We start from the raw sequence: 16,518 nt of genomic DNA, 5'->3' as shown, positions 1-16,518 counted from the left end.
GAGAGAGAGAGAGAGAGAGCGCACAAGGGAAGGGCAGAGAGAGGGAGAAAGAGAGAATCCCTAGCAACCTGCATGCTGTCAGTGCAGAGCCTCACACAGGGCTCAGGGCTCCAAGCTGGATCCCACGAATTGTGAGATCATTACTTGAGCTGAAATCAAGAGTCAGAGGTTTAACCGACTGAGCCACCCAGGTGTCCTGAGTACATTGAGTCATTTCTGAATAAATGCTTTTCATCCATTTAAAAGATATGTTTAGTGCTACTATACCTGGCACACTGTCATCTATGGGTACCTAAAGGTGAACAGACTCTGTACACTGAGAGAGACATCAAGAGAGAGACTTGAGATTTTTTAAATTATCATTATTGGGGCACCTGCATGGCTCAGTCAGGTAAACGTCTGACTCTTGTCATGTAAGCGCCATGACTCAGGTCATGAGCTCATGGTTGGTGAGATCATATGGAACCTGCTTTGGATTCTCTCCCTCGCTCTCCCTCTGCCCCTTCCCCACTTATCATTTGTATAGACTTTTGAGGGAGTATATGTTCCGTGAGTCTCTGTATAGATTTATGTAACCACCACCACAATAAGGATTCCAAATGGTTCCATCAACCCCAAAACACTGCTTCAGGCTTCCATACAGTTGAATACCTCTTCCATCCTAATCCGTAGCAAACACAGATTTCTTCCTATGGTTTTACCTTTTCCACAATGACATGTACATAGCATCATACAGTATGTAACATTTTGAGAGTGGCTTCCTTCACTCAGCATAATGTTTTTGCTTCTGCTTGCTTTAGGTTTCTCTTATTTTTCTACAGCTTACGTTTGAAATGGAGATTATTGATTTGAGACTTTCCTCCTTTCTCATTTTTTAACACTACAGAATTCCATCAAAGCCTTGCTTTAGCTGCACATATGCATTTTGATTGTATTTTTGTTTTTGTTCAGTTTAAACAATTTTCTGACTTTCTAATGTCCTCAGAGACAATCCTTGGACCCAAGGATTACTTTCAAGTATGTTCATTTCCAAGGATTTAGAGATTTTTCCAGTTATTGATTTCTGGCTTAATTCTTTTGTGGTCAGAGATCATATTGCATATGATTTTAATTCTTTGAAATTTGTTGACATTCATTTTATGATCCAGAATATGGTCTATTTATTCTATTATTGGCTATTGAGGAAGGGGTAAGTGTTGAAGTCTCCAACTCTGATAGTATGCGGATTCAACATCTCTTTTTGGTTCTAGCAGTGTTTGCTTCACAGTTTAAATATGTGTTGTTAGGTACACGGCCATTTAGGGTTACTATGTCTTCGTTGTGTGTTGACCTTCTATAATGTCCTCCTTTATCGCTGGTAAATATCCTTGCTCTGATGTTGATTTTGTCTGATGTTAATGTAGCTACTCCAGCTTTCCTTTAATCAGTGTCTGCATGCTATAGTTTTCTTGTTTGTCCTTTTATTGTTAACTGCACTATTACTTAAAATGAGTTTCTAATAAATAGTAAATAGGTATAGAGGGTTTTTTTTTTTATTTTTTTAATGTTTTTTTTTTTTTAATTTATTTCTAGGAGAGAGAGAGAGAGACAGCGTGAGCAGGGGAGGGTCAGAGAGAGAGGGAATCACAGACTGAAACAGGCTCCAGGCTCTGGGCTGGCAGTCAGCACAGAGCCCGACGCGGGGCCCGAACCCACGAACCGCGAGATCATGACCTAAGCGAAAGTCGGACGCTTAACCGACTAAGCCACCCAGGCGCCCCTGGAGGGGTTTTTTTTAGCATCCTGACAATCTCTTTTAACTAGCATATTTTAGATCTTTTGAATTTAATTGTTGTCATGTTTAGATTTAGGGCTACTCTTTTATTACTTGTTTTCTATTTGTTCCCTTTGTTTTTTATTCCTGTTTTCTTTTTCGTTTCTTCTTCAGGATTATCTGAATTTCTTTTGTTGTATCCCGTTTTTAAAAATGTGTCTATTGAACTTTTTACTATATCTTTATGTGTGATTTTTTTTTAATCGAGAGAGAGAGCAAGTGGGGGAAGGGCAGACGGCAGAGAAGGTCTTAGGCAGACTCTCAGCTTGGGGTGCGGGGTGGTGTCCAATGAGGGGCTCAGTCTCACAACTGACCAGGAAGGAGATCATGAGCTGAGCCAAAATCAAGAGTTGGACGCTCAACTGACTAAGCCACCAGGTGCCCCATTTTTGTGTAATTTTTAAATGTGGTTTCTCTAGGGATTGCAAAAAACACTTAACTTTTCATAGTCTGTTTAGGATTAATATTTTATCACTTCAAGTGAAGTATAGAAATCTTACTACCATATAGATCCCTGTACCTTACCTCTTATAATTTTCATACATATTACATCTCCATTCACTAAAAGCCCCACCAGACTATATTATGTAAGTTTTGCTTTCACCGATTATATACATTATAAAGGGCTCAGGATGAGGAAAATAGTTGATTATATTTACCCAAATAATTCTTGTTTCTGTTGCTCATGCAAACCATGAGAGACTCTTAAATACTGAGAACAAACTGAGGGTTGATGGGGTGCCAGAGAGGGGGAAAGGGGTCATGGGCATGGAGGAGGGCACTTGTTGGGATGAGCACTGGGTGTTATATGGAAACCAACTTCACAATAAACTATAGAAAAAAGAAAAAAGAAAATGTCATCAGAGCGCCTGCGTGGCTCAGTCAACTGAGCATCCGACTTCAGCTCAGGTCATGATCTCACATATCCTGAGTTCTAGCCCCAGTAGGGCTCTGTGCTGACAACTCAGAGCCTGGAGCCTTCTTCTGATTGTGTCTCCATTTCTTTCTGCCCCTCTGTTGCTCAAGCTCTCCCTCTCTATCTCAAAAAGTAAAGAAAACAAAAAAGAAATTGTCATCACATTAAGAGGTCCAATAAGAAAACCCAGAGGGAGAGAGAAAGCAATGGTCATCTCTCCCTTAGAGCAGGGGAATTTGGTTCCACTGGACAGAGAGGAGAATTCCCTCCCTGCACTTTTAGGCACCTGCCTTGGTGGTGCCAAGGGGCTGGTGTCCGGAACAAAAGAAGCAACAACAGGACTCCCCTCTCGCACTCCCCATCCAGGGTCCTCCTTCCCTGTCCTAGAGCAAGAAATAGCTTCTCTCCGTCTGCATCTGGTCTGCAGGTCCAGGTATCTGCCTGCTTGGAGTCCAGGCCAGGGGAGACCAGAGGGGAAAAATGGTAAACCTCTTACCAGTTTGGTGGGGCTCTGAGTTCTCCGGTCCCTCCCTAATGTTCCTGTTTATTCCTTCCTTTCATGATAGCTGCTCTGTGCATTTAGTCCAGGCTCTATAGCTGCATCTGGTGGGAGAAACAGGATGGAATAGGACTGGAATGAGAGATGGATTTTTATTAACAAACATGGATTTACAAAGTCTGGAAAGTCCTTCCAGGGGCACAGGGAGAAATTCTCTTTTCTCCCACGGGGTGGTGGCTAAAAGCCTGATTCCTTGGTTTGAATTTTTGCATTCACTTTTCTAGATGAAATTTAGAATCATTTTCTCATTTTAAAAATTTTATTTTGATTTTGATGGGAATGTAGTTAAATTTATAGATTTGAAGAGAAGCAGTCTTTATAATATTGAGTCCTTCTATCTTGATCATCATATACCTTCTTTTTTAATGTCTTCTATGAGCTTTGAAAATTTTTTCACACAAAATCCTTGCATTGGCTTTATTTCTAGGTATTTTATTATTTTTGTTACTTTTGTGAACGGAATCTTTTATGACATAAAAAAATAGCACCCATTATTGCTGACATACAGAAGAGCTAGTGATTTGGGCTACCTTACAAAACTTTCATTAGTACTATTATTTTCTGAGTCGATTTATCTGGACTTCTTCCCAATAGTGATTTGTGAATTCAGTCTCTCAGACTGGTGTTCTACAAATAATGATACTTTGGAAACCCTCTTTGAAAAAAATTTCTGGAAAATTGATTCTATTGTTAGTTTAATCACCTTGATCATTCAATCTCGTAGGTTAGGTAATAGTCGTGGTAACAGGCTTCCTTGTCTTGATTCTGACTTTTTAAGTAAAGTCACTGATAAGATCGGTATATTTCAGGATGTTAACAATGCATCTTTTTTTATTTTTTAAAAAGAATTTCATCAGAAAAGGACACTCAACTTTATCAAATGCTCTTTCAGCATTCATAAAAATGATCATCTGGGTTTTTCTTATTTGACCTGTTAATGTGATAATACTTTGTTCATAGAACTTCTCATTCAAGAAATGCCCCTGTTCCTACAGTAAATCCCAGCTGGTCACAGAATCAATTGCAGAGCAGTGATTTTCTTTCTTTTTTCTTTTTTTTAATTTTTAAAAATGTTTTATTTTTGAGGGAGAGAGTGCAAGTGGGAGAGGGGCGGGGGTGGGGGGTGGGCAGAGGATCCGAAGCACGCTCTGCACTGATGTGGGGCTCTGATTCACAAACCACAAGATCATGACCTGAGCAGAAGTCAGCTGCTCAAATGACTGAGCCACCCAGGGGCCCCAACAGAGCAGTAATTTTCAAGGAAAGGCTTTTACAAATGGCACACGCTGCTGCTGCTTTAAATTAAACCTGCAAGAGTTTACACCACCACCGGCTCCCTCCCAGCTTGTGGGCTGCTGTTGCTGGGGGTGGTGCTGGAGTCCTCTGACCCCAACCCTAATATAATGTTTGTTCACTAGAGCTGAAGATACCTTCAGTTGTGACCTGAGGCCTCCATGTTTGTACCAAAAGCAGATCCCACTCCAGTGATCTTTCTCTAATGAAGAGATAGATATTCAAGCCCAGGAAGAACATCAGAGAGAAGCGTAACAAGGGAACCATTTATTATTGAGTGCTTGCTCTGTGCCAGCTCTGAGCCAGATACCACGTGACCTACTCCTAAAACCCTAGGAGGTACATTTATCCCCATTTTACAGATGAGAGGTCAAGTAACTTGCCCAGGGGTGTGGTTATTAAGTTGTAGAGTTGTCCTTTAAAACCCAGGTGTAATTCCAAAGCTTGTGGACACTGAATCTGTAATTCCTGACTGGCCCTTAGGGATGGGTCCTGAGCAGAACTAGGGAAGGTGTCACTACTGCCCTGTTAAGTATGTGGCCTCCCACCCATCAAGTCCTTTCCCTTGTCCACAGGGACCTGAAGGAGCAAGATGGTGAGCTGTATCTGGCAGGCTACCGAGATCCTGGGGTAGTGCCTCTCCCACACTGCTGGATCCAGGTTCCCAAGGCATCCCAGGTCACACCTCATCCGAAGGTGCAGTCAGGAGAATCCAGCTATTTGTCATCATGAAAAGCCATGGTGTGTTGATAGTATTTCTGCCTAGTGCCCTGAAAATTCAAGGAAAATATCTGACATTTACTGAGTACCAGAAGCTGTTTGAAGAACTGTCCGCCTATTCACACACTTATTATTAATCTCCTTATGAGGTAGGCATTATTATCCCCGTTTTGCAGATGAGAAAACTAAGGCACAAGATATTCACAGATAGAAAGCAGCAGAGCCAGGGTTCAAGCTCGGGCTCTTAAGCACTGCACTGTACACACAAAGTGAAGGCCAAAGGAAGCAGAGTAGCTAGAACTCACAGAACTCCTGTGCTGGAAAGATGGTGACGTTCTGCTCAGGGTCTGTGTTCATGTACAGATGTCAAAATCAAGGCAGTTATTGCCCTGGTATCCCTGGGGTCCCTGCTGCCCTGTAATCACTACAGGACCCCTGCTTTACTATAAACTAATACCATTCAACAGGCTACAGCCTGTGCCTTCCTCAGGGCCTACAAGTGGGTCAGAATTAGTGGGTTTCTTTTAGTGGTCACAGAGAAGCTTCAAAAGGAACTGAGGCATCATCATTCTGTCAGTTTATTAAACAGAGGCTCTAGCCATCTATATCTGGATGGCCTCTTCTCCTGGTTGACTTTTTCCTTTTAATTTTTTAAAAAAAATGTTTATTTCTGAGAGAGAGAGAGACGGAGGCAGAGCGTGAGCGGGAGAGGGGCAGAGAAAGAGGGAGACACAATCCCAAAGAGGCTCCAGGCTCTGAGCTGTCAGCACAGAGCCCAACATGGTGCTCGAACTCCGGACCTCAAGATCATAACCTGAGCCGAAGTCAGATGGATGCTCAACCAACTTAGCCATCCAGGCACCGTTTTTCTTTTAAATATCAAAAGAAAGTTCAGGGTTTGAACTTTCTGAATCAGAATTTCTGCATCAGAGCTGGACTTTCTATTGCTTCTGCATCATAATCTGTTCTAACACTTTACTGTCTATGAGGCTTTGACGATAGCAGCTTTCCTGAGGCACTGGCGCGGGGCTTGAGGGAACCCCTGCCCCTTGGGTATACCCACAGTGCTGTACCCCGGGCTCCTGGAGTTTCTACAAGTGCTCACCCTTGGGCTTTTCCCTCCATATGAAACACACTAACATCTGTTTTCAGAAACTAGGAAACCAGTACACAAGTGAAAGTTTTTTAAAAATAAATACATTTTATTCAAGATAAACAAAGGATAAGGGCAAATCATCAAATCAAACCACTCAAAGTCATTTCACAAATATTTTATCAAGAAGCTCACCAGTGAAAGCCCCCCAAACAGTGGCTATTCCATGCCACATTTTTACTTTTAGGACAAGTAAACAAGCTGCTACTAATAACATATTCCTTGAAGAGAAGGAAGTTCCAAGATTCATCATTAGGATCAGTACAGGTTCACCTCAGTCCTCAGGCCTCTGTAGCAATTTGTTTCCAGAATCACATCCAAAGAAAAGCAAGCTTAAAGAATGTTCTACACAGGTGTTCTTACTGTACCCGTAGTCTGTTTGGAAACCGGTTGACATTCTACCGATGGAAAAGTGGGCTTTCAGTTACCAGACTCATCTGCTCCCATCTGCTTGGGTAGTATGTCCTGAGCAACCGACAACATAGCAGAGGAAAGAGCAACTCAGGGGCAAAGGAGAAATGCTGAGGACATATGTATTTTAAGCTATGAATTTTAAGCTAAATAACAACAGTTAAATAATGTACTGCCAAAACCCTTTCTATAAATCTTGATTTTTATTTATCCCAGATCAAATATAAGTATGGAGTAATTTTAGTTGGTTCTTTTATGTATCAAAGTTCCTACATGAAATCAATTCTCATAAACTGTTGGTGGTTAAGAGAGAAATGCAAAATGTAAATGTAAATAATTCTTCAGTGAGAAATCACTTTTATAACTGCTCAGACATTATCAAAATATAACTTAAAAAGCCCATCTAAATTAAAGAATTCTTCCTTTAAGGCACAAATGCAAAGGTGGGGAAACAACCATACCTTTAGTGTAGGGGCCAAACTCTCCTCAGGGGTGTTAGGAAGCTGAGGCCGCAGTGGTGGTGCGGCCATGGCAAACTGGCCGTGGGCTCAGGGTGATGGCCACGTGCCAGGAGGCAGCTCCTCAGCGGGAGGCCTGTGGGGAGGCACAGGGTGGGCTTCCAGGGTGCACACCCGGGAGCTCGGTGCAGCAGCTGTGGGGAACTTTTCAGTATTTTAGCAACTGAAGCAGCTACCCCAGTGCAAACCAGCCAAACATCAGCTCTGCCTGAGGCTTCCTATAAATGCAACTTGATCTAAAAACAGAGGAGGTTATGGGCACACTATTTTCATTAGTTTATTATAAAAAGAAAAACAATTCCCAGAGACACAATGTACAGTATAACAATTCCTAAATTCTTTTGTTTTTTTGTCTTTATCTTGGTGTCTGAGGCCAAACACCCTTCACACCACCCAGTCTGCTCAGCCCACCCTACAACCGTATTTCCTGGCTCCCGGCTGCACAGGTAACAGGTTCCAACAACTCGGACTGTGGCCAATGTGGCAGAACCACTCTCTAAAGTGGTTAAGCCCTTTGAGAAGAATTTAAATAGATGCGAGCCCATTCTGAATAAAATTGAATGGGTTGTTTCTGCTCCTAAAATTAAATCCCACATATCTGATACTCAAGCTAGGGTCTTTCTATTCCCACGTGACACCTGGAAGTATGGTGGACTATTCACCGATTTGTCAGTCCCAGGAGCATCACCTGTGATCCAGAGGAGTCAAAATAAATGGTGAGGGTATCTTCTAAAAAGTCCATGATGGTCCTTTTGGCTGAGTCGCCAGCCAGCCCCTGGATGCTGCTTATGTGCTCCAGGGCTATTCTGACCATCTGGTCTCTTTCGCCTAAGCCATGGGGCGCTCCAGTGTCATCTCCCTCTGCTCCTGATTTTAAAAACTGTAGGAGAAAGGACTGCACCATGTCCCCATTCAGTTCAAGGGTTTCTCTGATGCAGGACAGGTCTGAGGCACTGGCTAAGCTCAAGAGGTGGACCAGTGCCTGGCAGATTTGGGTCCGCAGGCTGGCACAGTACTTGAATTCTAAGAAGTCTGTAGTGTCTTCACTCTTTTGTAAGGCAGTGACCAATGCATTCCAGATCTGGACATACTGCCCAGCTGACCCATACTGCTCTCTCTTGCTCGGGATGGAAAGGGCAGTGGCAGATCTGATGCGCACTTTGAAGTTCTTGCATGATGTCACAACCGAGGTCAGGGCATCGTAGGCCTGGGAGGTCCACGGGGCTGTTCCTAGAAAGAACCCACCGGCATTACAACAGATGAAGGCTTAGAAACAAGCAGGGGAGTGGAGAGGGCGGAGGAAGCACACACACTAATGCTCCAGCTAATCACTAGATTTTCGCTCAATTCTCACGCTAACCCCATAAGATCAGGGTGACCAGTACTCACTATGGGATTCTAGGGAAGAGGCTGAGTATGGACCCCCAAACTTCCCATTCCCCTAAACAGCCTGCCGCATACATGGGGCCTCTGCTACTCTACATGGGGACTTTGGCAACAGTGAAAGAGGCTTCTTCTCTGGGAAGAGGCTGTCCTAAGGGGGTAAGGCTTGAGGAGCGCAGACTAAATTGTAACCCCACTTGTGCTCTCAGTCACCTGCTTCTGAGCAGTGCACACACTGCAAAACCGTATGCTCAGCCTTGTTCATTCTGACAAAAAATATTTCGTAGGGGCGCCTGGGTGGCTTAGTCGGTTAAGCATCCGACTTTCGCTTGGGTCATGATCTCACGGTTCATGGGTTCGAGCCCCGCGTCGGGCTCTGTGCTGACTGCCAGCTCAGAGCCTGGAGCCTATTTCAGAGTCTGTGTCTCCCTCTCTCTCTGACCCTCCCCTGCTCACACTCTCTCTCTCTCTCTCCCCTAGGGGAAAAAAAAAATATTTTGTCATCCAGATTAGTATCCAGACACTGCTCTGGACATAGCAAGTCATGTGTTTTATTGGAAAGAAAAAGAAGATACCATCTAGGCAGTGACTGGGGAACAGAGTACTCAGAAAAGGTTCAATTCTCTAATTTTTAGAAGATGAGTCCAAATCTCTGTCTTCTCTCCCTTCCTGTTGGTCAGTCCCAGGAAATCAGCCTGCTTTCTTTCTCATCAGAGCTACCACTCCCCACTCAGTTTTGGGAGTGGTTTTTATTCCTCAAGATGGGCAATAGAACAGAATTCAGCTTCCCTGGGGTGCCTGGGTGGCTCAATCAGTTAAGTAGCTGACTTCAGCTAAGGTCATGATCTCACAGTGACTGAATTTGAGCCCCTCTGCAGGCTCTGTGTTGACAGTATGGAGCCTGAGTGGGATTCTCTCTCTCCCTCTGTCTCTGCCCCTCACTCACTCATGCCTTTTCTCAAAAATAAATTCATTAGTTAATTTTAAAAAAATTTTAGGGGAGACTGGGTGGCTCAATTAGGTGTCTGACTTCAGTTCAGGTCATGATATCACAGTTTGTGGGTTTGACCCCTGCATCGGGCTCTGTGCTGACAGCTTAGAGCCTGAAGCCTACTTCAGATTCTGTGTCCTGCTCTCTCTCCGCCCCTCCCCAACTTCCGCTGTCTCTCTCTCTCTCTCAAGAATGAATAAACATTAAAAAATTAAAAAAAATGTTTTTTAAAGAATTCAGCTTCCCTAATTCTCCCAGCCCTTCCTAACTTCTTTACTGCCTTTAAAGACAGGCAAGCAGACACCCACCTTAATGAGCTCCAACTCCAAAGGTTATTTGGGGTTATTTCCTCCATGGAAAAAGCCATAAAGCTACTTCTCCATTAGCTTTTGGTTGAGAGCATTTTTTAAAAAATTAAATTATTTAAGTAATCTCTTCTCCTAGCATGGGACTCAAACTCATGACCCCGAGATCAAGAGTCACATGCTCTTCCAACTGAACCAGCCAGGCATCCCCTAGCCTGGAGGTCATGGCAATAAAGGGGACCAGAGCCAGATCTCCTTAACCTGATGCACGCTCTGCTGGTCCAGAATGGTTTTACCTCCAGAAACACACCTTGTTTAAAATCTTGTCACAGAGACAAAGAGGGCAAATGCTGGTAAGGAAAGGGAATGGGGATTTGGAGGCTTTGATCTATATGCCTAAGCAGCTATAAGCCACTGATGCTCTATCAAGGTACACGGCCTGTCATTTCATCCTACACAGCAGCCCACTTCAGTACCAAGGGCTCATATGGGATTTCCAATCTGTACCTTTTCTTCCATGCCAGCTTTTCTTTCATCCCTCCCCCAATCAGTTGTTAAAATAACATCTTCTTGTAGAAAAATGAAAGCAGAAAAAAGTCCTACTCATCACCCCCTCCAGAGGCAATCACTGTTAATGATCAGGCTAATTTCCTTTCAGTCTTTTTTCCACCCATTTTCTGAGATCATGCTGTAGAAACAACTGCATATCCTGTTTTATTTTTTTTTTTAATTTTTTTAAATGTTTTTATTTATTTCTAGGAGAGAGAGAGAGAGACAGCATGAGCAGGGGAGGGTCAGAGAGAGAGGGAGTCACAGACTGAAACAGGCTCCAGGCTCTGAGCTGGCAGTCAGCACAGAGCCCGACGCGGGGCCCGAACCCACGAACCGCGAGATCATGACCTAAACGAAAGTCGGACGCTTAACCGACTAAGCCACCCAGGTGCCCCTGCATATCCTGTTTTAATTTGCTTAATATCAGAAGTACTTTCCCAGATTATCAAAAACTTTTTGTACACATAATTCCAAGAGATCCCATTGAATATATATATTGTGATTTATCTCAACCATTCCCCTAAACCTGGGCATTCAGAACATTTTCATTTTTTCTATTATGTGGTAAGTTAACACTACCAGGAACATCTTGAATACCACTGTAGGCTGGGTGTGCTGTCCTGAGGCCCTCCACTAGAAGGACACCTTCTTACCTAAGGGAAGAGCAGGATTTTTAAATACATTCCCCACTGCGTAGCAAGCATTCCATCGGACTTTCATGGCAGCCTCATTCAGCACAGTAGAAATGAGGGCCTGGATAGATTCCTCAATGATTTCAGCAAACCTGGGCTTTTCTATGTGAGATGGTTGTAAAAAATGAAGCAAATTTCCAAGGGCCCGGACTGCGTTGCTTTTTACCTACAATAAAAAGTTAAAAAAAAAAAAAAAAAGCATTAGCAATCTACTTTGACAAAGACATGTTACAGAAAGTATCATTTCAGCTTTCAAAAACCCAGGAAGTCTTAGACAGCTTCAAGTCAGAAAGCCAATGAAAACAGCAGCCTGTAGAAGTGCAGCTTCCTGAAACTCTGCAAGGTGTTGTGTGCTGAACAGCCTATGCCATCAGAGAGGTGAGGTCCTCCACAGCCCTTCACTGTATTTTTGGATAGACTCCAGAGAGGTCCATCTTCCTGGTTTTACAGAGACGGTGTGGAAGGCCCAGAGGCTACAGGGCAAAGCTGGTTTGCAGCAAGGCGAGGCGACAAGAGGCGAGGTTTCAAAATCCCAGTCCAGTACTTTTCCATTAGAAAGTCTCAACCTTTGCAGCAAACTAGAATTATCTGAGGAGCTTTCTTTTTCCAAAACCAATTTCCAGGCCCTAATCCCAGAAATTCTGAACCAATTAGTCCACATAGGGCTTCCCAGGTTTTCAGAATCACTGTACTAAATTAAGCACTCGGTATGGGTCAGGTACTATGGTAGGTGCTTTAACACAAGGCATCTCCAATGCCACTGAGGTGGATGTAATGACTTCCATGTTCCAGATGAGGCAACAGACCTTCTGAGAAGCTAATAATATTCCAAACATCACCCGGCTACTAAAGGGCAAGCCAGGATTTGAACCATGTCTGCCTGACCTTAAAACACATATCTATGTTTTAACTTATTAGTCCAATAGGAGCCAAGGGCTGTTCATCTTTCTGACTTGTCATTTCTGCTTAAAGATTTTTTGGAAAAAACAAAAGCAGACTAATATTAAAAGATATTCGGACAGATCACAGGATACTATTACAAACAGCACTGGTATTTTTCAGGAGACAGGAGACAGGAAGGAAACTGTACAAGTGTGGAGTAGGCCACTTTATACCCTGAGTATTCTCTCAATCTCCTTTCAACAGAGATAGACCTGGGGGATACGACTATAATACACTAAGTCTCTAACTGAGAAATACCAGGCTTTGCTGTGGGTCTACCTTGTCTTTATCCCTGGATGCGTCTATAGCTGATCGCAACATCTTCAAGAGTAGGAGACCAGAGAACTCCTCCTGGAAACTTGGGTCTGGTGTTTCCCTGTTCCATCCAAAGCAGACAAAATACATTAAAAGGTAAAATTCAATTAAATATACACATATACACATGCATTCATTTAGTAGAACTATAAAAACTTGGGAGAACAGCTCAACGAATCTGTTTTGATTATACCAAGAACTTAGGAGTTTATACCTTTTAATCTAGGAAGTCCACATCTAGGAATGTGATCAAAAGGTTTATTTCAAAATAAAGATTTCTGTACAAAAATGTTCATTGCTTATAAAAGCCTAAAATAATGCATATGTTCGGTAACAGGGGAGTGGTTAAAATATCATTTCACGGTGGTGATTATATAATAGTAATGAACAATTTATAAAAAGCCAGCAGAAGTCGGGAAGATGCTCAGACACATTGTACAGGAGAGCTAAGCAATGACAGGCAGGGCACTAGAACATGAGGAACAATAGCTGCCTCTGGCAGGGAAGGCTTTATTTATACCGATGACCCCTTTTGTATCGTTTGATTTTTTTTTAACCTATGAATATATTACTCTGAAAAATTACAAATTTGATATTTAAAGAATAGTGTGATCTATATTATAGTTTTGAATTTCTACTTTCATATTTTCCACATTTTCTATAATGTGAATATGTTACTTAGATCAGCATACAGTATTAAATATTGACACATGAATACATACATGTCTATATAAAGAATGACTTACTAATCTTATTACTTGAAGGAAAATAAAACACAACAAAGCAGGAAGAGTGACTACACAATATGAGAGAATTACTGTTCTTTTATAGTAAAGATCAAAGATATCCTCCTGGGGCCTCAACCTCAGAAATCACCCAGGGGAAATGGGCTGAGTCACCTACATGTTGACAATGAGAGTGTCTGTCAAGTTGCCCAGGGACCAAGCTGCTTTGGCTCGGACATTCAGAGATTTGTCTTGAAGTGACATCAATATTGCATTTGCTGTGTCTGCAACAAATATGACATCCTATAAGAGAAAATAAAATACTGTAGTTACTTTGGGAGCTCCCATTGCTGCCTTGGAAATTCTGAAATTTATTTTCAGACAAAGATATAAGCCTTTACCACAAATTTCGATTTGAAAATCAAAATTTATTGACTCAATTTACTATTCTGCTGTATTACAATGTGGACACTCATTAAAACCCCAGAGAAAGGTCTTCCGGGGTTTTGGTATATGCCACGCACACCTCCAGAGCCTATGGATTTTGGTCTTGTTGAACATCTTACAACCTGGTCCATGACAGTTATCTACAAATCTGTGCTTAGACTGATTTCCACCTTGAGAAATGACATTGACAATGAAATGCATTTCCAAAACACATCCTATTCACTACACACTTCTCAGTGAGATGAATGTCACAAGTAAGAGTGACAAAGCAAAGCAAATTTCCTTCTTAGTAAAAACTCTACATTGGCTTTCTAAATTATTACTATACCATGGCAATGTCCCATTTCTTTTCTTCCAACTATTCATTAATATAAATGTTACCATGGCACCTAAGGCCCTGGGCAGTGTGCTAAATAATTAGAAATAAACTAACAGGCATTCTCGTATTTAAACTAGGAGCAATTTGGCGTCCCTTACTGTCTAACTCAGGAGCTCTACATGCACCCAAACAGACATTGCCCTGGCCTATCACAGAGGCAGGAAGGGCTGTGCAGGCTCACTCTGACCTGTCTGAGACAGGGGAAAAGCACATAGACTCCAAGGGCCCGCGAGGTCGCAGCTTTCACCAGACGGTTCTTGCTGTCGTTCAGCCCAAGCAGCATGGTGATGCACAGGATCTGCCTGTCGCTCTGCAGTGAGAAAGGTGGGCGGAGGCAAAGTGAGAAGGAAAGAACCATGAACCACTGTCCTCAACAGGCGACTGGGACACATCTGCATCTGAACACAAGGGAGACCCTGAGGCTACTTTGGTAGAGAGCAGAGGGGCAATGCGGATCCAGGTACTGGGTGAGTGCCTGCTAGGTGCTGGGCACACACTGCACCTGTGGCCATTCACCTTCCCCACTGTGTGAGTTAGGTCACTGTGTTCTCCTACTTCCTGAAGAAAGACTCTTTATAAAAGCTAATTCATGCAAATGCCACTGAAGACTAAAGAAGAGGAGCAGCCTGAATACACACATGGCAGGCACCGGCCAAGTACTGTCCACACTTCATGTGATTCCTCACATCATGCCCATTTTATAGATAACACTCAGGTTTAGAGATGTTAAGAAAATCAGAGAGCAGAGAGTGGAAGACATAAACCCAGGTCCTCCTAACTTTTGGTTCTGAAGTCTTTCTGAAATGTCTCTGACTTCCAAGCCTCTTCTCCCACTTCTACCACCTGCCCTCTGAGCACAGGGAGCTCGGGGGCACAAGGTAAGGGTGAGAAAACCCTCCTGGAGTTACCGGCAGGTCGCTGAAGGCTTCGGGCAGGATGGAAGACAGGGCGTCACAGGAGCTCGCCTGCAGGGTCGGGTGCTCTGAATTCTGCAGGGCTCTGGGCAGAGGGCCATTCAGCATCATTGTCCAGAACATCACCACCTGGATCAGGGGCACAGTTACAACCATGGCCCCAGACACAACAGCAGAACCAACTCACTGCTCAGACTACCTCAGGTGGTCCTAGTAATGCAACGTTTCGTAAAGCCTTCTATCAATGCTTCCTCGAGTCCTTCCACAGCAGGGGAAAGAGCCTTAGAAAACAACTGCAGGGGCACCTGGGTGGCTCAGATGGTTAAGCATCTGACTTCCACTCAGGTCATGATTTAGCCTTTTCTGAGTTTGAGCCCCACATCAGGCTCTATACTGACAGCAGCCTGAACCCTGCTTTGGATTTTGTATTTCCTTCTCTCTCTGCTCCTCTCCTGCTTGCACTATCTCTCTCTCAAAAATAAACAAACATTAAAAAAACAAGGACTGCATCCTTCCACTTTATGGACTAGGAAACTGCTGGCTATAGCTAGGTGGCCAGAGTGATGGCAGTGATGACCATCATGAGGAGGGGCAGGGGATAATGGCGGTAACAGTGGCCATGGCTCATGTTTTTCAGAGAGCTTCTCACACACCAGGCCCTGCTCCATGGGCTTTACACATATCTACCCATTTCAGTCCTCAGTACAACCAAGTGAAGTATGTGTCATTATCTCCATTTTCACACAAGGAAACTGAGGCACATATATATACAAATATATGGTGTAACTTGCGAGTGGGTATCAGCATCCCGCACAGCCCAGAGGCCGGGTGCCAGAGTCCAAAGAGCACAGGATCCAGAGGCATAGCTGGGGCTGAATCCCTCAGTGGCTGCTTCCTGTCTCTGCAGCCTTGGGCAAGTCACTGGACCTAAGTGTTGGCTCCTCTTCAATAGCACAGGGCGAAGACGTCTACTTGGTAGTGTCTGGGTGACAGTAAGATGTAATGCTGTGTGTCAAGTCCCTGTCAGGTGCATGGTGGAGACTCTTAAATTTAGCAGTGGGCTCTCCTGTGGGCACTATGAAGATTCATCTCACTTTTATTAAAGCTCTCAAGGTAGACATCTGAAGAGTACCCTGAACAGTTTCCTTTCCATCCTTTCTAAAGATCCTATGATTTCAGGTGCATTTGCAACTCTGTCTATGGTTTCGGTATCTGCTTTCTGCCCTGTGGATTAAGTCCCGAGTTTTGCCATGTGTCCCACATGCCAGTTCTGTCCTTCCCGAATGCCCAGTTTCTAGTTACCCACTCTGGGCCTTCCCCACCCCAAACCAGAAGACTTTGGACAGGTATGCTTGCCAGCCTCCAAGATGGCCCATATGGATTCTCGCGTCCTATGTTAAGGAGGTGGCCCCCCACCTAGCCCCTGTCTAGGGCTGACCTGTGTAACCAGTAGGGAGCTGTGGAAACTTCCAAAGCAAGGGTGTGATGCC

General features: G+C 43.6%; 1 protein-coding gene across 1 annotated transcript in view; it reads right to left on the bottom strand.

Moving 5' to 3' along the window:
• Positions 1 to 6,488: 6,488 nt before the first annotated feature.
• Positions 6,489 to 16,518, bottom strand: part of HEATR6 (HEAT repeat containing 6) — a 32,531-nt gene continuing 22,501 nt past the window's right edge. Inside the window, exons 13-18 of the mRNA XM_077745566.1 lie at positions 15,023 to 15,157; positions 14,302 to 14,424; positions 13,467 to 13,591; positions 12,528 to 12,624; positions 11,268 to 11,472; positions 6,489 to 8,613 (exon numbers count right to left, since the gene is read on the bottom strand). Of these exons, the coding sequence (XP_077601692.1) occupies positions 8,042 to 8,613; positions 11,268 to 11,472; positions 12,528 to 12,624; positions 13,467 to 13,591; positions 14,302 to 14,424; positions 15,023 to 15,157 (1,257 nt within the window). The 3' untranslated portion in view covers positions 6,489 to 8,041. The remainder of the gene's footprint in view (positions 8,614 to 11,267; positions 11,473 to 12,527; positions 12,625 to 13,466; positions 13,592 to 14,301; positions 14,425 to 15,022; positions 15,158 to 16,518) is intronic.

Source organism: Crocuta crocuta, unplaced genomic scaffold (genome assembly GCF_008692635.1).
Source record: "Crocuta crocuta isolate KB4526 unplaced genomic scaffold, BGI_CrCroc_1.0 scaffold333, whole genome shotgun sequence".
NCBI lineage: Eukaryota > Metazoa > Chordata > Mammalia > Carnivora > Hyaenidae > Crocuta > Crocuta crocuta.
Note: the sequence above shows the minus strand (reverse complement) of the source record. Positions and strands in the feature narration are given on the sequence as shown.